At 38.0% G+C, this 23,745-nt stretch overlaps 2 protein-coding genes across 3 annotated transcripts; both read right to left on the minus strand.

Moving 5' to 3' along the window:
* Positions 1–484: 484 nt before the first annotated feature.
* Positions 485–7,967, minus strand: LOC309478196 (uncharacterized protein). The gene is made up of 2 exons (XM_082141809.1): positions 7,034–7,967; positions 485–2,985 (listed from the first exon to the last, which is right to left on the minus strand). Exon 1 carries the CDS (start codon positions 7,883–7,885, stop codon positions 7,223–7,225), a length of 663 nt encoding a protein of 220 aa, XP_081997935.1. The 5' UTR covers positions 7,886–7,967; the 3' UTR covers positions 485–2,985; positions 7,034–7,222.
* A 5,376-nt stretch (positions 7,968–13,343) lies between these two features.
* Positions 13,344–17,902, minus strand: LOC309478156 (zinc-binding protein A33-like). Of its 2 annotated transcripts, none has more exons than XM_082141744.1 (7): positions 17,445–17,902; positions 16,829–16,924; positions 16,505–16,735; positions 16,375–16,397; positions 14,711–14,826; positions 14,494–14,623; positions 13,344–13,836 (listed from the first exon to the last, which is right to left on the minus strand). In XM_082141744.1, the coding sequence occupies exons 1-7, from the start codon at positions 17,835–17,837 to the stop codon at positions 13,758–13,760; spliced, it is 1,068 nt and encodes a 355-aa protein (XP_081997870.1). In that variant the 5' UTR covers positions 17,838–17,902; the 3' UTR covers positions 13,344–13,757. The 2 variants fall into 2 exon arrangements, with proteins under 2 accessions (XP_081997870.1, XP_081997871.1); XM_082141745.1 differs by having other exon boundaries at positions 13,345–13,794; positions 17,445–17,901.
* Between the last annotated feature and the right edge of the window lie 5,843 nt (positions 17,903–23,745).

The following is a 23,745-nucleotide window of genomic DNA, read 5'->3' on the forward strand; positions in this document are numbered from 1 at the left end:
AGAGGCTGCGTTCGAAACCGCATACTTCCCTACTATATAGTAGCCTATGGGAAAAAGAGTAGGCGAGCGAAAAAGTATGTACGAATCCTCTGTATTCATAAAAGAGTAAGCGAGAATGACCTGGGTGACGTACTAATTATCGCGAGATTCGGACGTACGTATACTTATAGTGCGTTCGAATATGCCTGCTTTAAACCTACTATATAGTAGGCGAAAACAGTGCGGGAAAGAAAAAGTATGTTCTAAACATCAGTATTCATAAAAGAGTAGGCGAGAAGTTCCCGGATGACCTATGTAAACTGATGTTCATCACAATACAGTAAATCTTCAAATATGCAGAATGCACATATCTAGTCTATATGTTTGCTATTGAGATGTTTTATTATTTATATATCTTAACAACTTTACAAATAAGAATAAATAATAAAGAAATGCATAGTAAACTGCATGATTCATGAACAAATATGGCATTATAAAATCATTACAGATGCAAATGAAGGTAAAAAGGTCTGCATGTGGATCAAAAAAGAAAAAAAAAAGATTCAAATTTGTTTTTGTTTTTATTGGTAACATAATAAACATAAACATAAGGTAAAAATAACAATATAACATGACAGAGCCCTAAACCTAAATTCATAATTAACAATGAATAAAAAAAGCCTATATTTGATTATTGTTTCATAAGTTACAGAGAACAATGTTGTAAATAATACAAAACACCCAAATATGATATGAGCTTAATTAAAAAATAACAATTTATGACAGAACCACATACCAAATTAATAAATAACAGTTATATTTAGATTTAATATAGTTGATTATACTTTTCATAACAGAGAACAATGTTGCAAATTTTTACAAAACACCCAAATTATATCTGAGCTTGATAATTGTCACAGGTTATCATAACTTATTAATTAGATGAAGAATAAAAGCTAAATTAAAAAATAATAATAATAATTCATGACAGAACCACATGAATTATGCGTGCCTCAGTTATCTGCTGTATTTACTGTAAAATGAAGCTGCAAGACTTCAGTGTTAATAGTAGACATATTAATTATTAGGTAATATTTTTGAACTGTTCATTTTGTTTCTAGAACAATTGTTTTGTACACTGTAAAAGATTATAAGATAATAAACAGGTAAGATTTTTAAATGGTTTCTTCTCAAATCAATATATAAAAATTTCATATCCCATCATTATTTATGCGGTAAAAGTCTGTAATAAGTGACACAAAAGTACTTTATCACTTAAAGTTACCATTAAATCAAAATAGTTTGCTCCAAATTTTTCATGGAATATTGCAGTAGCCTATTTTTATAAATGATTTATCATATAATTTTTGTGCCTCGTAATCTTGAATCAGAATATCTTCCTCTTGCAGCATCTCTTCTCTTCTCTGTTGACGAGGGCGGGGCAACCTGTCACTCACATGAGATCCACCAATAGCAAACCACAACCATCTAATCAAGCCCCGCCCTACATTTGTTCTTGTTTCAGAAGCCGTTTCACTCGGATATACGACACAATAAGGAAGAAACGTTTCATATGTCTTATCTTGTTTGAACCTGTTTGTTCTCAAATCCGCTTGCTATAGGAACTGTTTTTCTTTGCAGAAGCTTTGCATTTAATGAGATAGTCAAATATTTCCACTCAGCTGTTATTTACTGTGGCAAGCCGAGTAATAATACAAATAGTAGGTGCTGTAAAATAATAGAAACTGCTGGTACATAAAAAAAAAAAGAGTTCTCGGCCATTTTCAACAAACCGTCAATGATTCAAGAGCTGATAAAAAAAATCGTACACTTATTGCTAACTTCTACAGTATATGCCTAATATCGTTTTTTTTTTTTTTTTTTTTTTTTGTGACCCTGAATATATTTAATTTCTAACATTTTTTTTTGGGGGGGGAAATAAAAATAAACAGGCCATTCATACATAATGTTACATATTTTTACTTTGATTTGTTTTATTCATAAAATAGTATAAACTGCTTGTACATAAAAAAATAGTTCTTAAACTAGCTGTGTTCAACAAACCATCACTGATTCAAAGTTGATAATAAAAAACTTAAGTGCAAAATGCAAACTTCTGTCTAACTTCTATGCTTAAAGGCACAGTATGTCATTTTTACTGCTAGAAGTCGCTTATTTAAAACAAAGGCGTAGCTTGATGACGTTTAAGACTATTAAAGCATCTTTGGTGTTCCCATGGTTTCTAAAGAAGTAAAACTGGAAATCGAGGGTAATGTGGATTTGACGTCGTTGAAAGGCGACGCAATGACCCGGGCTGTAACACCAACAATCCTAAATATTGTGCCTTTGATATCTGTGCACTAGTGATATCTTGATATCTTTTTCTGCGACTAGAATAAATGTAATTTCTAAAATTTGTTGTTTAAAAATGAAAAATGTTAATAAATGCATAAAAAAATGCTTGAAGTTTATTATTTAGATTATTAGAGTATGTATGTTTTCACGAAAATGCTATTTCAGTTTTTCCACTTCACAATTTCACGTTTAAATCAATGTATTGCTGTTTCTTGGTACTTGTTTGTGAAATTTACTAGCGATTTCTGAGTTTTCTGTATTGTTTCTACACCAAATTTTTTCAGTGTAGGCCATTTATATATTATACTATATTATATTATATAGAACATATTTTAATGTTAAATATGTGTACTTATTGGAATTGTTTTAAGGTCTCTGGACCCAATAATTGGACATTTCTGCAAATCTAAGTCTAGGTATTATAATTCAATATCTCTATGGCTTGCTTAGAGAAGTATCTCAAGTGAAGCGAGATGGAAGACAACTGGAGCTGCTCACTGTAAACACTAATAAGTTGAGTCTAATTTTTGTTCATTTACATTTATTCAGGTACTATACGGTTATCCAGACCACACCTATTTCTGAATTTTTTAAACAAAGTTTATTCAAAACTTTGTTCCGGCATCCTCGAACAGTAGGCGGCCAGCGTGTCTTCACTGTTGGTTTTTAGTAAAGACTCAGAGTACTCATTGTTTAGCCAAACGCACAGAACAAAAAGTGCGTCCTCCTTTACTGTGTGTTCAGACAAACGTATACAGCTCTTCTTCAATGCTAGCTAACAGAATACAAAAATATGTCCAGAGCTCCCCCAGTGGTCACACCATCAAAACCCAAAAAAAGAAATTCACATTAGAGACAGCGTTAACTGAAATACACAAAAGTCAATAATCATTCTAGTAAGAGTGAATTTTTTCCAACACTCCTTCTCACTCGCAAACAGAATGATCAATTAACTGTCTTAACTCCAGCCATTTGTCTCAGCTTCGTGAACTTTTCTTCACTCAGTCCTTTAGTGAATATGTCAGCAACCATATCTTCAGTGTTGCAGTATTTCAAGTCTATAACTCCACTTGCAATTTGCTCTCGAATGAAGTGGTACTTGATGTCAATGTGTTTGGCACGTCCATGAAATTGAGGGTTCTTTGCCATGCAGATAGCAGACTGGTTATCTTCAAACATCAACATCGGTCCTGTTTGATTTACCTTTAGACCTGTCATCAGTTGTCGCATCCAAACCGCTTCTTGAGCTGCGCTTGCCAATGCCATGTACTCAGCTTCAGCAGTGGAAAGAGCTACGCATGTCTGCTTCTTGCTTCTCCAACTCACAGCTGCTCCGCTGATTTGAAACATGTATCCTGAAACAGATTTGCGATCATCTTGGTCTCCAGCCCAATCTGCATCTGAAAATCCAATGCATTCCTTTGGCTTGTCCCTGCTATACAGCAGACCTAGATTCAGAGTGCAATTCAAGTATCTCATGATTCGTTTGACAGCCATCCAATGATGCTTTGTGGGTTTAGCACAGAATCTTGCAACATTGTTTACAGCATAAGCAATGTCTGGTCTTGTTCTTGTTGACAAATAAAGCAGACTACCAACAGCAGACTGAAATTGTGTCGGATCCAGTCCTTCTTTGTCATCAGAGAGTTTGACGAGCTTCGAGTTCATGTCTACTGGTGTGCTTACTAGCTTTGAATTTTCCATTCCGAATTTCTCCAACACATTTTTGATATATGTTGTCTGACCAATCCAGATTTCTCCAGCTTCTGGTTTTTGGACAATTTTCACACCAAGAAAATGAGTTAGCTCACCCATGTCCTTTATCTCAAATTGTTTTGAAAGCATTTTCTTCACCTCCATCATCCGTTTATCATTGCATCCAGCCAGAAGAATGTCATCAACGTACACAGCAATAATGAACATTTCACCAGTTGCTGCAGTGTAAATGCAGGGATCAGCTGTAGTTTGGACAAACCCCATCTTCTTCAGCTTTTCATCTAAAATGATGTTCCAACACCTTGGTGATTGTTTCAGTCCATAGATGCTGCGATTTAGTTTGCACACTAGATGTTCCTTTCCTTTGACAACAAAACCTTCAGGTTGTTGCATGTACACTTCCTCCTTTAGTTCTCCATTCAGGAAAGCTGTCTTGACATCCATCTGATGTAGTTTTAGTCCATGCTGTACAGCTAGAGCAAGTATTGTTCTAATTGACTCAAATCTGACTACTGGACTAAATGTTTCGTCATAGTCTGACCCAAACTTTTGTGAAAAACCTTGTGCTACTAAACGTGCTTTGTATCTCTCAAATGTTCCATCAGCATCAACCTTGACTTTAAACACCCATTTACTGCCCACTGCTTTTCGATCTTTTGGCAGTTCCACCAGGTCCCACACATTATTTGCATACAGAGATTCCATTTCTTTCTTCATAGCTTCCTTCCATTTCTCCTTGTCTGGACTACTGAAAACATCTTTTACAGTTTTGGGTTCAGTTGTTTGGTTATTAGTAAGTGTTGCCCACTCTCCGTAATAGTCAGGTGGTTTTCTCACTCTTGTTGATCTTTGGATCTCTTCTTCTGCTTCTTCTGCTGAGCCCTCACTGTAAGATTCTTGGCAGTCAAATTCCACATATCGTTTTACAGTGTCTTCCTCATTTTCAGCAGGCTCCTTCTCAACTTCATGATCAGACTCATTGAATAGCACGTCTCGACTGTAGAACACCTTTGTGAGTTTTGTATCATAGAGCCGATATCCTTTCATTTCTGTTCCATAGCCCAGAAGGATACATTTCTTTGCTTTGGGATCTAGTTTCTTCCGTTCATCTTTGGGTATGTGAGCATATACAGTACATCCGAATACACGTAAATGATCAACCTTTGGTTTCGCACCTGTCCAGGCTTCAAAAGGAGTCATCCCTTTCACTGATTTTGATGCTTTCCTTTAGCATATGAATCACAAAAGTCTATGTCTTTTGATACATCAAAGTCAAAGCCATCAACTAAATACTCATTACACAGCTTCTTCAGATTTTGTACACCTAGATGACCATAACGTCGGTGCCAGGTTTGTTCCTTAGTATCTTTATGCAAATTCACATTTTCTGTTATATGCAAGTGATCACTTTCTCTACAGTTCACATAATAGAGACTGCCATTTTTTGTTGCAGTAGCAATCAATTTTTGATTAACATCCGTGATGCAGCATCTGTTCTCTGTGAACTTGACTTTTTTTCCAGACTGAGTCACCTTGGACACACTCAGTAAGTTGTATGACAATTGTGGTACATACAAAACATCATTCAGCTTGCATTCTTTTGTCTTACCACCAGACAATGTCATCTTCAGCCGCACAACTCCATGTCCTATTGCTTCAACAGAGTAACCATCTCCAAGTGTTACTTCTTGTGAGGATTCCAGGCTTTTAAACTCAACAAACTGTTTCTTGTCATTGCACATGTGACAGGTTGCTCCTGAATCTACAACCCAGCTATCCATTCTTTCATCAGAACTTGATGATAGTGCATGACTCACCATTAGTCCAACACTCTCACTATCTGAATCACTGTCTTGTTTTTTCACTTGTGCCTTGTTTGCTTTGTGTTTATAATCCACCTTCTTACTCTCTTTGTGGAAGTCTGTGCTTGCAAAATATTTGTTGAACTCTCTGCAGTCACGCTTGATATGTCCATACCTTCCGCAGTAGTGACACTTTGGGCCTTTTCCTCTCACAAACTGTTTTCCAGTCAGAGCTTTAACATTATCCCTGGTGTTTTCAACATCACGTTCTCTCAGTTTACGTTCTTCATGCAACAATCGTTCCGTGACAACCTCGATTCTAGGTACATCCACACTTGCTTCAAGTGCCGTGACTAACACGTTGAACGAGTCAGGTAAACTGGCTAGCAGGTGCACGACACGATCTTCCTCTTCGATATGATCTCCCACAATTGACAGTGCATCAAACGTTTCAGTCAACACCTTAATGTGCTCTTGAACTGAGTCTCCATCTTTCAATTTTAACGAATACAGTTTACGTCTTAGTGCTAGCTTATTCGCCCAAGTTTTCTTCTGAAACTGATTCAACCATTTTTTCCACACGACAGTAGGATCTTCCGGCTCTCCAATCAAATAGAGCAAAGACGGTTCTATTGACAGTACAATGGTAGCCAACGCACGATCACTTTTAGCCATATAAATTGCTAACTTACTTGGATCAGATCGTGGAGCAGTCTCTGTACCATTTACCAAGTCCCATAGTCCATCTCTCATCAATGCCATCCGACATTGCACTTTCCACGTGGGGTAGTTTGCTCCGTTTAATGAAACAATTGTCACCGTCTTGGAATCCGAGCTCATTTTTACTCACAGTCGGTCAATATCTTCAACAAGCCTTTCAGCAATGTCACTGTAGCGTTCTAGTTCTGGGCCCATAACCTGTTGGTTTTTAGTAAAGACTCAGAGTACTCATTGTTTAGCCAAACGCACAGAACAAAAAGTGCGTCCTCCTTTACTGCGTGTTCAGACAAACGTATACAGCTCTTCTTCAATGCTAGCTAACAGAATACAAAAATATGTCCAGAGCTCCCCCCAGTGGTCACACCATCAAAACCCAAAAAAAGAAATTCACATTAGAGACAGCGTTAACTGAAATACACAAAAGTCAATAATCATTCTAGTAAGAGTGAATTTTTTCCAACATTCACTTCCCTCAGAATAGCATCGAACGGGTCCTCTTCGCCAATAGTGCTCCTCCACATGAACTCAGCCAGGTACGACTTGAGAAACTGCCGATCGGTGCCCCGGTGTTTCTTGTTCCGCCACTTTGCCGATCCCCACATCCTTTCCACGGTTTGGGTGTGAGCGCTTGTTTCTGGATCCACGAATTTTTAGTGATGATTGACCTTGAACTGCTCGAATCCTGCCGCCTCCAGCTCACGCGTCTTGTAGCCTCTCCAGCTGTCCGAGTAGATGGTGGTCTCCTCTGCGATGTTCTCTTGAATGGCGGCCAGCAGAGTTGCAGCGTTCCTGTTCGGCACCTCCACCAGAAAACACTCCTTGGTCTCGCGGCAAATCCCTCCGAAGATCCACTGTTGAGGTAGTACCCGGCCGGCGTTGTTCTTGTGCTTGGTAAAGAGGGACTCGTCAATATCCACTATCATGCCCTCGGCGCCGATTTGTCCTTGGTTCCGCGCCAGAAGAGCCTCCACGCACGCTTGCCTCATGTAATTGCTCCAGTCGACGGTGGTCTCCTTGTCAATGCCCAGCTCTCGTTTGCACAGTTTGCCTGATGTCATTTCCCAAGCCCAGAGGTAGATGAAACGCGCAATGGTCACGAATGGAAGGCGAGAATTGGAGAACCAGTTGCCACTGCGGATATTGATCTTCTGCAAGCAGGGCCTCGTATTGCACTTCCAGAAGGTTGAGTCGGTCCCGGAATAGAGCGCCATCAAGTGGCTGTTGCGGCATCGTCGTTCCATGGGCAGCAGGCCTCGATCCTTGAAGAATTCCACGGCTTCCTCTTCGGTTGTTGGTAGGCTCCAGAGATTCATCTTCTTGTTGTGAGTGATGGGGACCTGTGTGGTATTGAGGGAGATGAGAGGCAAGGAGATCGCATGAGCGTGAAAAAGTTTTGGAGGGAATTTAAAAATGGTTTTGGCGCCATTTTGATAATTATTTACGTGTGGTCCGGATAAATTATTTACGTGTGGTCACGTGTGGTCCGGATAACCGTATAGCACCTTTATTCATTTTTAGCATTTAGTCATTTGTTTGTAATTAACACTTTAAGTGGGCAATTAGAAAAGTGTTATTTAGTGTATATGTTAAATTATGTTTTATAAAACGTATGCACAGTGTGTGATGTCATATTGTGACATTTCTATTTCCTGTCTCTGTGAAGGCTCTTTTATTGTATATGACAAACAGCTCCATAACCCTTTTATTTAAAGGCTTAATTTCTGTCCTGTGGACCGTTCGGTTGCATTACAATTGAAAGCAGTATCAATAATGTAAAAAATGTGATGTGCAGTTAAATGTCCAGGTGTGTGTGCGGTTCAAACGAGTGTTCTCACCGATACGCTTGTTGTGTTTCGCAGAGTTTTTACGTGTTTACCTTATGTAGCCCCGCCCCTTTCCAGCGCTGCGCTCGTTGTCTTTTGACTTCCGGTCTGTATTTTCACAGCGATCTTGCGTATTATGAATGAACGGCTCGTTTTAAAATCTTCCCGGTCTACTCACATTTGTTAAGACATCTGCTTTAAACATTACAATCCTCATAATAACTTTCGTTAACTTTACATTAAAGTCCGCGTGAACCGGAAGTTGCAAACGACTTTTCTCCAGTGTTGTGACGTATTTCCCAGTGAAACGGAATATTGAACAGAGGGCAGAGTTTTACTCTAGCGCTCCTCCTCTCCATCTCTGCTCATAGCAGACTAACGGTTTGAGGGGAGTGGTTAAGCGTTTCCCAACCCAAGCCGTCAAACATACATCATCAGAGAAGGAACGCCAAAATTTAAACATTTTGATTAAAGATTACCACGGCAAACAATTTTTTTCTGTGTATTAACTTGCACGGAAGTTATATTTGGTTACCTAGGAAACCGAGAGAGCCGGTCCACATAACAATCACGCAAGTGTATTTCCCAGCCAAAATTTGTATGTGGGGCCCATATGGGTATGAATTGGGCTGAAAAATGGGCCCCATGTAGGATTGTCAGCGGGTTCAATAATGGCCCCCATGTTAATTGCCCAGATGGATTTCATGTAGGATTGCACTTGGTACTAGGTGGGACCCAAGTGGGCAGCATGCACAAGACCCATCTCGGTCCCAGCTTTAACCCAGTAGACATTTGTATGTGGGGCCCATGTGGGTTTGAAATGGGCTGAAAAATGGGCTCTGTATGGGATTGTCCGCGGGTTCCATAATGGCCCCATGTTAATTGCCCAGATGGATTTCATGTAGGATTGCACTTGGTACTAGGTGGGACCCAAGTGGGCAAAATGCACAAGACCCATCTCTGTCCCAGCTTTACCTGCCGCTGACACTAATCACTAAAGTTACAGAGTATCTACATAGGACTATGGCTACGTTTGAAAGCTATGACAATGTTTCAGACTTTGGAGACAATGAAGACGAGGAATATGTTTTATTCAACGAACCGTATATGTTTGAGCCGGAATACACAGACGAAGAATTACTCGAGATGTCCAAGCCTGCTGCAAGAAGCCACAGTTGGCTTCTTTCTTGATCTCTGATTGGTAATTTGTGGAAACTTTTTGTTGACCATCTATTTTGTTTATTTTTACAATTTCGAAAGGCACACCGAATTACCATTTTGCCAGTTTATTAGTTTAAAATTATGTTGAATTATGTTGAATATCGCTGGAGAATGCTGCTACTAATACTAGCTAGCTAGACGTAAGCTACCGACTGTAGTGTGCTTATGTTCTGTGTTTACTTTTCGGCGCAGTACTAATAACCGGAGCAAAGAAAAATTCCGCCGCTGCTGGGAAACTAGTTCCTGTAAATGTAATGCGATAATTGAGATGCAAGAGTACTTTGATTTCTAACATTATTCTCTCAACAGCAGCGGTGGTTTCTTCATTAGGGCGATCGGGCGACGCACCACCAAAGTGTGAAAGGGACTTTTTCAATCACAATCTCATTCAACCACAGAGTTACGCTAGCAGTCACTCACTGTTGTTCTGCCTCTGGATATAGTCCAATCAGCGCCAAATCACGTTCTGTGGAGTACCGCCTCTTTTTTGTCGATTTCACTATAGAGACAGAGCGCATTTAGGCCACGCCCACACCCAGGGGGAAAACAAACGAACTGTCTCCATTGACTTTGCATTGCGAGAGGCTGACTCCTTGTCATTTCTTGCTTCTAACAAAAGATAGACAAATGCCTAAAAGCTGCTGTGTGACAAGGTGTACAGCAAACAAGCTAAAAAACCCAGAAATACGTTTTTATTAGCTCTCGACCCCAAAAAACGAGTGTTTTTAGGACATAAAAGTGGATACAGGCAGTTGAGACAGAGCGTCACGTGTCTCATTAATATGAGAACTAACGTACACCCGCTGGAGGAGACCGTAATCGGCAACACAGGATAGTTTATCTTACAGAAATATAATATATAAAACTGACATTTGGATATTTGACTCACCAGTGACCAAATGTTTAACTTACTGCACACGTAGTGTATTTTTAGTGCATACTGAGTGTCAGGATCCCACAATTGACCCATTCGTTCCAGCCTGTATCCACTTTTATGTCCTCAAACGCTCGTTTTTTGGGGTCGACAGCTTATGAAAACTTATTTCTGGGTTTCTTAGCTTGTTTGCTGTACACCTTGTCACACAGCAGCTTTTAGGCATTATTCTGTCTTTTGTTAGAAGCAAGAAATGACAAAGAGGCAGCCTCTCGCAATGCAAAGTCAATGGAGACAGTTCGTTTGTTTTCCCCCTTGGTGGGCGTGGTCTTCAGATTATGACGCGTTGCGCTCTGTCTCTATGGCCGAAAATCGCCCAGAGTGTTCCCATAGACTTACATTCAAAGATTTTTTTTTTTCGAACTGCAGGGACTGCAATGCATTCTCTATGGGTTCCGGGAGGGCTCGCACTAACGTGCTTTCGTCATCATACGTAAACTTCACTTTTTAACTTCACTTTTTTCGTCATCATACGTAAACTTTTCACGTAAACTGCAGCGATTGGTGGAAACAAATATACCTCTAATAATATTTAGCCATAAGCTGAAGTGACATCCAATAATTTCCTCAGTGCATAACTTACATTTCACGGACATATTCTCCATCTGTAAATGTTAGAAAGTCAATAGTTCCAGTTTGCTCTCATGAGTGGGCGAGCTTTCTGCAAGCTAAACTTCCGTGAACGAGCGCCGCCGCGTGCATGCGCGCCGAACAGACGGAGCGCAATAGAATAGGAGCGCAATTATTCTGACTAAAATATACATTAGCACTAAATTCTAAATATATTTAGCTAAAATATTTGTTGTTGAATATTTGTTGTTGTTGGTGAACATAAATGTGCTAGAGAATTTCAAACCTACATGTGTATTTTTATGATATTAGCTTTGTTTTTATTTTTTTATTTTAAGTTTAGTCAATTTAACTAGGCTACTTCTTTAAAAAACTTTATTTTGTTTTTAGATTGTAATGTTGCAATGTTAGAATGTAATGTGATTTGACCCCTTTTTGGATGGACTGCAGCAAGGTTACACTGTTTGTTCTATAACCTTCAATATGAACATTGTTTGTAGGACAATATTGATCAGGATATTATTTTTTTTGTAATTTTTTTATTAAATACAGTTTTTTTTTTTTTTTTTTTAAATAGAAAAATAATAATTAAATACTCAGATTATACCATACATCGCCATTTAGCCCAAAAATTCCGATTTATTTTGCAATTGGCTATTTCCCAACCCTACCGGCTGAAGTATTAGTTAAACTTTAGGCTAATGATAGCTACATTATTATCACTGTTAAATTGTTATTTAACAATTAGCCTACATTCAGTCCTGGATTAATAATTCAGTTTGTTGCGCCCCCCCAAATTTTTTTAGCACCAGCCGCCGCTGCTCAACAGACATTTACATCGATAGTCTGGCGTTATAATTTATTTGCTTTTGGTGTACTGTGTAAAACTGTTTTTAATGGCAGGCTAACGTGCACCGTTGACTCGTGCTAGCCTAGCACCGGCGAACTATCCAAAAGTAAGGACTGGATGATTTTTTTTGAAAACTATCTCCACTGATGAATAACAACCTGGCTCACTTGAAAATGAGGCCCGATGTCGAAAATCCTGAACCACCCCTTTAAGTTAATAACTAATGATCTTTGCAACAGAAGTGAATCAATCAAAACTAACTTTAGCTGGACAATAACTTTATTCTAGAGCTGCAGTAAAGTCAAAACAATCTCTGTTACTTTAATTTCCTATTATCACTGTAAAGCTGCTTTGAAACAATCTATATTGTTAAAAGGGCTATATAAATATATTTCACGACACACAGAGCGGTTCATATAATCGAGTCGCCGCAGACCAGAAAACATATCAGATCCATTTGAGTTCTGCACAGAATGCGGTATTTTACAGCAATATGGAGGAGAAACGGTTAGAGAGGAGGAAACTGTGGCTTTCCCGAGCAGTGGCTCATGCAGTTTTAAAGCAGTGGCTCATGATCAGACGCTTGTGCGTGATTGGTTGTGACCTTGCCTCCATACAACAAATACATGAACACACATAGCATTAAATAATCAGAACAGATTAAACTGCATTTTAAGGTATGCATAGGTCAAATTTTTTTGTGGTTTATTGTTAACATAACATGAAGAATAACATCTAAATTAAAAATGACAATTTATGACAGAACCCTAACCCTAAATTCATAATTAACAATTATAGCCTACAGGTTTTTGCAAGTTTAAGTCCATTTACTAACACTTTTTATATATAAACATAGTCTGCATTACATTGTGATATATTCTGCAATATAAACAGTATAAAAACCATAAAAAAATTAAAGCACCATTTACTTGCATAAACAACTCTGTTGGTATTAGCCTATAATTAGTATTATTATAATTATTTTTAAAATTGTATTTATTGCCACACTTTACTATGTGAATTATACACTATTATCAGAAAACTAAACACATTTAGTGTTGTCAGGCTTTAATTTGTGCTTAATAGGATAAAACGGAGCTACCTAAGCCTGATCTGATGTTCATCATAGAGTAAATATGCAAATATATTTAAATCAGAATAGACATCTATACGTTATTATTTGAGATGTTTATCTATATTAAGAATTTCTTTCCAATTGAATTTATATAAAAAAAAGAATAAATAAATAGAAAATTGCATGAATAAATATAGCATTATAGAATAATTAGGCTACATTAAAATGCAAATTAAGGTATGAAAAGGTCTGGATGTGGATCAAATAAATTAAAAATACAAAAAAATGTTTTAACTTGTTTGTTTCTTTATTGTTAACATATAATAAGATGGATAAAAGCCAAATTACAAATATCAATTTATGACAGAACCCGAACCCCAATTTCATAATTAACAATAATAAAACAGCCTATATTTGATTGTTTTAAAAGTTATAGAGAACAATGTTGTATGTAAATAATACAAAACACCCAAATTACACCTGAACTTCATTTAAAACTCATAGTAATATTTCAGTTATGAAACACACGTATAAATTGTTCTTATGTTTTTACATTTGCTCCAATTTAAAGGTTGTGGTGCTTTTTGTGCCTCTTTTACTTTTGAAAGAATTATCTTTTTTTGAAAGTAATCATTTCTATCATTTGACCTGCCACACGATGGCGCTGTTCTCGAAAAGCTTCAAAGATTGAAGAGGCTTCATTTCTCCATCCCTACTGGTAATACTGGCAGTGAGGCGATGGATCTTTTCTGTTACAGAGGATGAGGAGAGGTGAAGGGAGGACCAGAAGACTGGATAGTTCGAGACAAAATTGCACAGGTAAGTATATACACAGGTGCATGTGGTCAGGTGAGTGTTCAACGAAGAATGACGAGATAAGACAACTGTGAAGTGGAGAGTGACTGGTTATGTGTGAGAGTTGAGGAGGTGATGTTTAATGGCAGCTGTGGACCAGAAGGGATGCTGGGAAGTATAGTTCTGTGGTGACTTGGCTAGTGACTTAGGATTGTGACAATTTGATTATCGTTTCGCAAGTAACAGAGAACAGAAAACACCCATAGGCCTTCATCTGAACTTAATGATGATAATTTATAAAAAAGAACAATTTATGACAGAACCACATTTACTTGCGTAGGAATTATATTTTTGGAAACTAATAGTTTTTATTGATTGCATTAAAATAATAGAGAAAAGTATTTGAAGTGTACATGATTTTCATCAAACTATTTTATGTTTTCAAAAAGAAAAATTTTATAGTGTTTTACCATAATAACTTTTTAGTGGTCAGCAATTTGTAGTTGGAATGTTAATGTTGTTTCAGCATTAGTGCATCAGATTGCAACATTGATTTAATTGTTAACATAAAATGGCGACTGGTTTATTGCACTTGGAGAAGAATGAGCCCATGAATGGAAACTGCAGTGGACTTTCCAGAATAATAGCCTTACATTTTTGTGCTGTTCCCTCTTCCACTCGGAAAATGCTTATGCTTCATAAGTTCATATGCATCATATGAATCATCAGAAAAGAGATGAGATAAAGAATGAGAACAGTTGATGCTGAACTCTGAAGCTGAAGCTGAAGAAAGAGAACAGATACACACTCATACACACTCATATTAAGACAAATAACCACAGAAGTCATTGCTGTGTCTGTCCTACTCACTTGTACCAATGTTGTCCTTCATCTTCTGTAAGACATTGAGCTTCAGGTTGGTCAGGTGATTTGTGAAAGCAATCGTCACACTTTTTCTGAGGTCTGGATCTGGAATATATTGGGCTCTGAAACAACATTCAAGGGTCAGTCTCCGTGTAAACTGCAAAAACGTGAATCTCTAAAGACGATGACGTCATGCACATGCGTATTGCGTGTTCAATCTATAGTGTTTCATCACCATCTAATGGCCTGGCAGAAGAACACAGTGTTTTTAGACGGTTTTGCAGATCCGTGTGAATGGGGATCGTTTTGACAATGGTGTCGTCTATATGCAGAAAACTCACAGGAAAAACGCCTCCGTTTTAAGCATATCGTTGTCATGTAAACGTACCCTGAGACGCCAGGAAACAAGGGCTCAGAAGTGCAGTGTTACATTAAACATACAAGACTTTGCAAAGAATGAATGAAAACACAGAGTTTATAAAAGCAAACACAAATGAGTAAATTAGACAAAGGTGGTAGTGATCAGACCATAATGAGTCCACGCAATGGGTTATGGGAAGTGTAGTTCATGATGGGAAAGCAAAGGAGACGTGATCATGGGCACTCCAGCCGGCAGATGTAACAAGGGTTCTTGACTCAATTTTAAAGGGACAATGTGTAGTTTTTTTAGGTATTTTATTATCTAAAATCAATATTTTTATTCATAAATATGTCCTCAATGGTGTACAAATACCTCTGCCAATGATCTGACCCTCGTAAACAAAAAATGTATTATCTTTATATACATGGGACGGATAGGTCCACGGAGGCTTCCATGTAGTTCCGCCATCTTGAAAAACTATAATAGCAGAGAGGGACAAAAAGTACTAGGCCAACGCGTTTCCACAACGCATTTTCGTTCAGAGCCAGCGTCACGTGACTGAAGCCAGCAGAAGCGGAGGAGCAGAGCAGTGAGAGGCGCTTGTCACTGCCGCGGCAAGTTTAAAAGGCTGCACTGCACGGTTATTTATAATGGAGGAGTCCATACATATGCTGAGTCACAGGATAAGGAGTCCTCGTCATCGAAAAAGTCCAAAATAGACCGTAAAATGAAACGTGAACGGAGATTACAAAAAACAAGGGTTAATGTCGGGATAGCTAATGCAGGAGAAACAGCATTTCAAAAGAGACGCTGAAGTTTCCTGCTTTCTTCTCGACAGGCAAGTCAATGTTACGGTCTTGAAATAACAAACCTGTTCACCAGAAGGAAAACTCGATGTGCTATTAGAAGACTGTCATAGCTTTTTGGTACATAACGGCTACCGTAGATGAAAAGTGAGGCGCTGGAGAGCACTGTTCGTTTGAATGCAAAATAAAATTTCACCGCTAGATGGGAGAAATTCTTACACAATGTCTCTTTAAATAACCCTTTATACCAAATTGGAGAAATGTTACTTTCATGTTTAATCAGTTATTTAGTTCTTTAGTGATAAAGATTACTGTTAAATTAAAAAAATGTAATTACTTGTATGAATGGGTTAATTCAAACTAAACCCATAAAATGATGGGAACCTCTACAAGGTTCTATATAAGAAGTGTCTGACGGAACCCTTTAAGATTCCATATAGAACCTCTTCTTCTAAGAGTGTGAAGATTTGAGTTCAGAAGCACAGAGACAAAAACACACAAACCTTTGCAATGTGGCCTTAAAGTTCTGTAAAGAAAAAAAAGAAATGCTAATTATTCAGCAAAACTGAATTTGGTTTTAATCTCTGAAATTGCCATTCATATAATTGGAGAATAATGAAGATTGATTGACACCTGCAGGAATGAAACATCTTCAGCCTTCATCTGCTCCTCGATGTCTCTGATTGTGATTCTGAGAGATGAAATCTGTTTGCTCGTCTCTTCAATCTTCTTCTTCATCCTCTGACTCATCTTCTCCTCTTCCTCTCTCAGCGCTGTTCTTCTGGCCGCTTCTTCATCATGTAGAAACTGGTGAAGTTCCTCAAACACTTCTTTAATCAGAGTCTCTATGCACTGAGCGTGAAACTGAAATTAGAGACACAACAATATTGGCCAAACTATATCTACATCAGTATCTACACTTCCAGAATTGCATTAATCACATTGTTTATTTCAAACCTTAATATCTTCAGCAGTTTCACACAGATTCTGTTCACAATTCAGATCATTTCTCAGTTCCTCCTGTAAGTCTTCCAGTGAAGCTTTGAGTATCTCCTGAAAGAAAACAACAAACAGTCTCTTGGAATTATTATTTTTTTCTTTAGGTTTTTTCTTTAGGTTATTTTATATAATATAGTACAGACAGCAGAGGGAATGGATCTGAGCTGACAGATGCACCATAACTCAAAACACTCCCTGTTTTACAACGTAATCTAATGATGTACTAAACTGATATATTGAAAGATCAAAATCTCAATTCAGAACAAAATGTTTTGATCCTAATCCTAGATCTGAGTATGGCTTTAAAAAGGAAGTCAGCAGAAAATAATGCAATAATTAAAGACATAAAAGACACATTTAGCTAATTATGTTGTGTTCTTCTTGATTGCGATTTATCTGATCTTATTTAATCTTTGGTATCATTTAACATAAAAATCTTCATTATTCCTGACATCTTTACAAAATGTTTGCAAGTGTGAATAAACCCACACCAGTATGTCATTGTGAAAACGTATGTCAATAATTATTGATATTTGATGATTTAATCAAATGTTTTAAACATCAGTCATCTGACCTTATGATCCGCGGCAGCTTCATCTACAGGACAGAATCTGTGGTTGGTGTGTTTTCTGGAGTCTCGACACACCAAACACACGGGCTGTTGATCATCCAGACAGAAGAGTTTGAACTTCTCATTGTGATCTCTACAGACTCCAGATCCAGATTTCTGTCTTCTCTCCTGTTGAAAACTCTCACACATGTTCTTCAAAGCCAAATTTACTGGAGGATATTCGTATGAAGACACTGTTCGGCAAACCGGACATTCTTTAGATGTTTTTATTCCCCAAAACCTCTGAATACAATGTTCACAGACACTGTGACTACAGGACAGAACGACGGGATTTCTAAAAATATCACAGCACACCGGACAAGAGAAATCCTCATCAGACAAAAATCTAGACGCCATTTTTCCCTTCACTTAAAAATTTAATTTAAAGTTTCACTTTCAGCCAGGCAATAATCTGGTTTAAACTCGGTTTTAAATAAATAAAAAAAGCTTCACATCCACAGCCGCTCTCCAAAAATGTGCATCACTAATAGTAATAAACAAACAAAAATAATAAGCATCACAAAACATTTGCTATTGTCGACTGAGTGACAGATTCTACGTGAACTAAATGCGTATTCACAGGTGTGTCTGCTCAAAGTCTTTTGGTCGATCTTGTTTTCATTCTGTTTACCTTTGAACTGTTTATAGCTCATTAAATTCTCATTATCAGTCAATCAGAACCATCCCATAAGGAAATCAAGTCACCTGTCAGGTTGGAAGATTTGTTAATTCCAATATCCAATGGCCAAAACAAACATTGGTTTTGATATTTTTCTGTGACCTGCATTTTTGACATTTCATTAATAGTTTTGTTTCATTATTGTACTGTAAATGATCACTGAAAAGCTTTCAAATGGCTTATACATTTTAATACAGATACATTTTGGAGGAAATGCTTTTGCTTTAGATAATATTTCATTATTTGTGTCAATTTTTTTTAGATTTTAGAAGCAGAATTAATTATATTAAAAACAGGAGCTACCAAATAGCAACACACAAACACAGTGTAGGTCTCAGAAGAATTAACTTTATTGAGCAGTTCAACAAAGTGAGATGCTAGCCGTTCATCTGACTTAAAATGGTCAGCCTTCAGGTCTTACACCTTTTTCTTATAGGTACCCAATGAGCATCCGTACAGTTATCTTTTTCTCTTTGCTTCTCCTCGAGATATCGCCACCGTTAGAAACATCTTCCCAGAGGCCTACTTTCTATTGGTGGAGAATCTCTGAGCATGCGCCTTTTTAAAAAAACATCTCATATTACATATTCTTTTTTGAAAACTTCTCATATTACATGTTTTTCAGTACCTTCTCGTGCCTTTCACCATGTCCACCGTCCCGTAAGATTTATTGTACAGAGCATTTGGGTACTACTTTCCCATCCTTACATACCCTGTGACCTAGTTTTCTGTTTGGTATTACAGCACATAGACTTCTGCATGAGACAGATGAAATTCCCAAACACCATATGCAAAAAAAAAAAAAGCCCCCGAAGTACATCGAAGAGACATTTATAGACATTCACTGTAGTGTATCAAGAAAATACCATACCAAACAATACCACAATTTCACAACCAGAACGCAGACACGGATTAACGCATGGGCCTACTGGGCGTAAAGTGCAATAAACCAATCAGAGCATCATCTCACATTCCCTTTAAGAGCAGGCGTGCTTGTTCAAGGATTGCTATTACAGCGGCGGATTTGCCAGGCACACGCCAGGAGCGGTTCACAGCCGAGGAGACCGACGTTCTCGTCAGGGCCGTAAAACACAGAGAAGTGACATTGTATGGGGATGGAGAAACACACCCAAATTAGCTTCGGTTAAACAGGCGTATAATAATTTGGATAAATGTGTAAGCTAGATTTATGCCTATTTTTTCACATCTTCATAGACACAACAATGATTTCCCTCGTTTCGTAATATTTTCCTTGTAATTATGTATGGTTTGCAAAAATGGGAACTGCTGCGTCTGTGTAGATGAGAGAAGCAAAGAGTATGCGCGTTGTGCACACGCAACATTATGGCCAAGCATGCGCCCTTAAAATAGCATCTGAATAACGCGCCACTGACTTTAGACTAGGTTTCTCCTGGTCTGTGGCTTAATTGTTTTCTGAAACTGCAAAATAGCACCAGGGAACGTTTTGCTTTGCCCTTCTAATTCTTTCCTTTTCAAAGGTTTGTTTCACTCCCCACTTCTCAGCCATGAATTGTGCGGTTGCTTTTGCCTCCTCGAAATTTTCCCTGAACCTTGTCAACTCAACCTGGCAGTGTCAAGTAATTCTGTAGCTTTAAGAAGATCAGCATCTTTCGCCTGTAGCATTTTTAAAATGACATGACAAAACTTCACTTTGAAGGACTACAATAAAAACGAAGTCAAATCTTTCCATCAGCCTTATCAAAGCCATGGACTCGTTGCGCTCATCTGTCGTTTAACTGGTAAGTGAAATTTTGGTCAGGGCCTTCAACACGTCAACGTATCTGTATCTGATTGCAGACACGGCATCATTGCCCGATGCCCACCTAGTAGCGCAGTTTTTTCATTTTTCAGCATGACACCCGGAGTGGGTTTTTCATTAATCTCAACCAATACAGTCCACCTCTTTATATTGTGCGCAAAAAATGCAGTCTCAGATGAAAGTCTCGATGGTTCAGTAGTTTGATGGTGGTGAAGTCGAAATCATGTTCTTCCAGGTTGAGTAAAGAATGATTACCTTCAGCGATGTTAGTCTGACTCGGCTGTGGTTGGTAGAGTCCTTTCTTTTGGGGTGGAAAGTAAAAAAAAAAACTGGTTGTAACTTTGAGGCCCTCCGGCTGCACAGCTGCACTTCTGGGTAAAGTGAGGTCCTTTATTTTTTACGTTTAGAGGATTTAAGTTAATCCGTAAACATTAATTCATGTATGAACTAAAAAAAAAAGCTAGTACTATAGTAAAAAATGAATCAACCCAGTATGCTGGGTTAAATTAACAACCCAATTTGCTGGGTAAAATTAACCCAACATGTGTTCTGTCCTGTTTTTACCCAGCCCTTGGGTTGAAAACAACCCAAATTGGATTGTTTTTAAACCCAGTGTTTTTTAGAGTGTGTTATAAGGGCGTTAAACGAGGATCATTTTGACATGAAGCATGGTTACATTAACTAGCGGTTCAATGATAAAGCATGCAGTATCCAATACAAAAGACAATATACAAAACAGTAATAATACAAACAATGTCCTGGGGATATGCATGTTCATTCATGGAAAGGTTTGTCTATAAATTAATGGAAAGAAGTCCTTTTAACTGGCCTTTTGTCTGTTTCAATAGTGAATGCAGTTGAAAGCGAACTTTCCCTAAATTCCTTTGGGCTGTAAAACCGTCTTTTCTTTCTGGAAACCAGAGGCCTATTCTGCCTTTTGAGGGTGTTCACATACACCATGGCACCTAGTTTTATTGTTGGGTGAGGGGTCTGTTGCATTTAATATAACAAATAATTGTGTGTCTGATCGGTCCAGTCGCTAGATACATGCACGGGACAGTTCAAAATATGTTTAAAAGTTACAGTGGCAAAGTGTGTCTGTTTATTTTTTAGTTCAATCTTTCACTGGTGCTTATTAAAAAAAGTCACAGTGACACTAAACATGCATCCTTCACAATCATCCTGAATACTGCCCACTGATATATAACAGTAATCAAACTCATTGAACACTGAAACTTATTAAAATATACAATAGAGCCACGACATCAAGCTGTTATTGACTGTATAATTAGGAGCTTAATGAGTGAGTCATTTGGCTTGTTCGACTTGAACCGGCACTGTACAGACCGATCGTTGAATGACATCAAAGTACCTCGAGAGCAACTGGAGAGCAGTATGCTTCTGAATCGCTCTCGCGGTACTTTGATGTCATAAACCGATCGGTCTGTGCAGTGCCAGTTCAAGTCGAACAAGCCTATTTATTTAATTTATTCGTTCAAATCTAATGCTGTCTTGAATGGATCCTTGAATCAACCGATTGGTTCAAAAACAGATTCATTCAGTAATGAAACACCTGTGTGTTTCTTGCAGAGATGCGCAACATGGCTTTGTTTGAAACTATTTTCATTATGAAATAGAGCAAATAAGAAATCTGTCACAGACTATGCTAACTATCAGACACATCAATAAAAAATGATATAATGATTAAAACATATATAATTGTTGCTTAACAAATAAGGGCAGTTCAGTAACAAATATCCTAATTTGACAGTGTAACAACAATGGCATCTGCTTTTCGCATTAAGTGGATCATGTGATGGCAAAACACATCGTCTTTGTCCTTGCTGGTTAATAATTGCCCCACGAGGACCAATTTACCAGCGCCCATGTGACTCGTATCCCCCAACTTTACAGCCTCATGGCATTCCGCACACACACACAAACACCCTTTTGTGTATAACTGAGAATAAGAGAAATATCTGTTATTTTCCTTTATAATGTGTGTACCTTCCTATATGCACGTGTGATAGAGGTTTGGTTTGCTAGAGTATAGTTTTGAATTCTAAATGTTCATTGAAGGCAATTCCTCAGTCGTGTCTTGTTGTAACCCTACCTCAGACCATAAAACTTTACGACCCAGGAAAGCAGGCATTCCAGCATTACACACACACACACTCTGGACTTTGAAACAGATATTCCCCCACATAACAAGCCACTGAATGTTGATATGTATTCCTATGTTTCTCAAAGTGTCGTCACTTGCCATAACGGAAACACCGACAACTTTATTGTGTGTTTAATCAAACTTTATTTGTGTGTAATTATGCATATGAGTGTAACGTTATGTTTCCCCAATCTTTACCCGTCATAATTGATATCTCTGTAATCCTCTCCATCTCACGGAGACGAATCTTGACTGCAAAGTACAATAATATGCATTTGTTCCAGGAAATATCATATTTCTAAGTATGAATCCTTTCCCTCATAGGACATATGGTAAAAGGGGGCGTGTTTTTCTTCACACAAAGAAGACTGCTTCCCGCTACAGATCAGAAGTTTTGATTCGCTCTGTCCCCAAAACAGGGCGTAAACAGATGTCTGTTAAAAAGAAGAGGCCCCCACTTCTCGCTCTCTTCTCTTCGCTCTCTCTTCCCACTCTCAACTCATCCAACTTCTCTGGACCCTCTTCCTCGGCGCAGCGCTTCTCCAAAGGAACATCTGGAGGAGGCCCTGGCCTTCTCCATCGAGCGAGCACATGTTCGAGTCGTAGCTGCGTCCTTTGCAACAAAGACTGTAAACCTCTCCCATCCCGGGAGATGAACCTTATTTTCCGGTAACATTAAATTCAAGTGAGCCTTTACATCGTTTTTCGAAACGACCCAGAAGAAGAAGCTAGACGCAAACCAGCCGGACATGCGCATGCGCGCGTCCCCTTTTCAGCATCACACTGAAAGAGTACCACATCTCGCAAGTATCTTTCTCTCTAACAGCTGATTCCTGGTGTTTAGCTTGTAGGTCTGCGAATTAAGTTACCCTCTATCTCTTAACTCTTTATTTCTTTCTTTCTTTCTTTCTTTCATGTCATTCATTCCGATCACGTCATGCTATGTTTTATGTTTTTGTTCGGTTAAATGTTTGTCTGTTTTATTGTTTGCATTTTACGTACGTTTATATTTGTAGCTTATAATCTCTAGCGTGTGCCATTTTATTAATAAACCCATTTATACTTTTAACTGTCTCTGTGTTTGAAAACCCACTTTTTATAAAGTCAATGAAACAAAAGATCTATAAAGCTACAGGCTCTATATTATAAAACTACTTTGAGTAGTTTTAATTTATAAACCCAAAGAGGTTTTGTCTTCGTGGCCAGAAGATAAACTTTCTTGGAGTTTGAAAAGAGATACCCCCTTCTTAACTGTAATGATCAGACAGTACAGAACAAGGTAATCTCGATAATTGATAAAGTAAATGCATATGCGATTTATGAATTATGACCATGAGTCATAAATATTAATATTCCTAAAATTCCCTATATTCTTGAGCTAATTCACATTTACCCAGAGGCATTTACGTTACAACAGATGGCGAGATCTGTATTATAGCTAAATTACAATGCAAACAATACAGTAAGTTACAGACAGATACCTTTAGCAGCGGCATCTTGCTGTTGATGTGATCGCTGAGGGTGTTTTCTTTTGTCTTGAAGATAATGACCATCTAAAATTTCAAATGAATTGATCTAGTCAAGTGAAATCGAGATAATTAAATCCCAAAGATCTAATCTCATTGGCTGGATCGAATGTGAC

Source organism: Leuciscus leuciscus (assembly GCF_965113295.1).
Source record: "Leuciscus leuciscus genome assembly, chromosome: 16".
In the NCBI taxonomy this organism is placed as follows: Eukaryota; Metazoa; Chordata; class Actinopteri; order Cypriniformes; family Leuciscidae; genus Leuciscus; species Leuciscus leuciscus.

Excerpts from the sequence above, each read along its gene's own strand:
- LOC309478156 (XM_082141744.1), bottom strand. The coding sequence starts at position 17,837 with ATGGCGTCTAGATTTTTGTCTGATGAGGATTTCTCTTGTCCGGTGTGC. Across the intron at positions 16,736-16,828 it reads AAACTGCTGAAGATATTAAG|TTTCACGCTCAGTGCATAGA; the intron begins GTTTGAAATAAA and ends CTCTAATTTCAG. Across the intron at positions 16,398-16,504 it reads AAGATGTTTCATTCCTGCAG|AACTTTAAGGCCACATTGCA; the intron begins GTGTCAATCAAT and ends TTTTCTTTACAG.
- LOC309478196 (XM_082141809.1), bottom strand. The coding sequence starts at position 7,885 with ATGAATCTCTGGAGCCTACCAACAACCGAAGAGGAAGCCGTGGAATTC.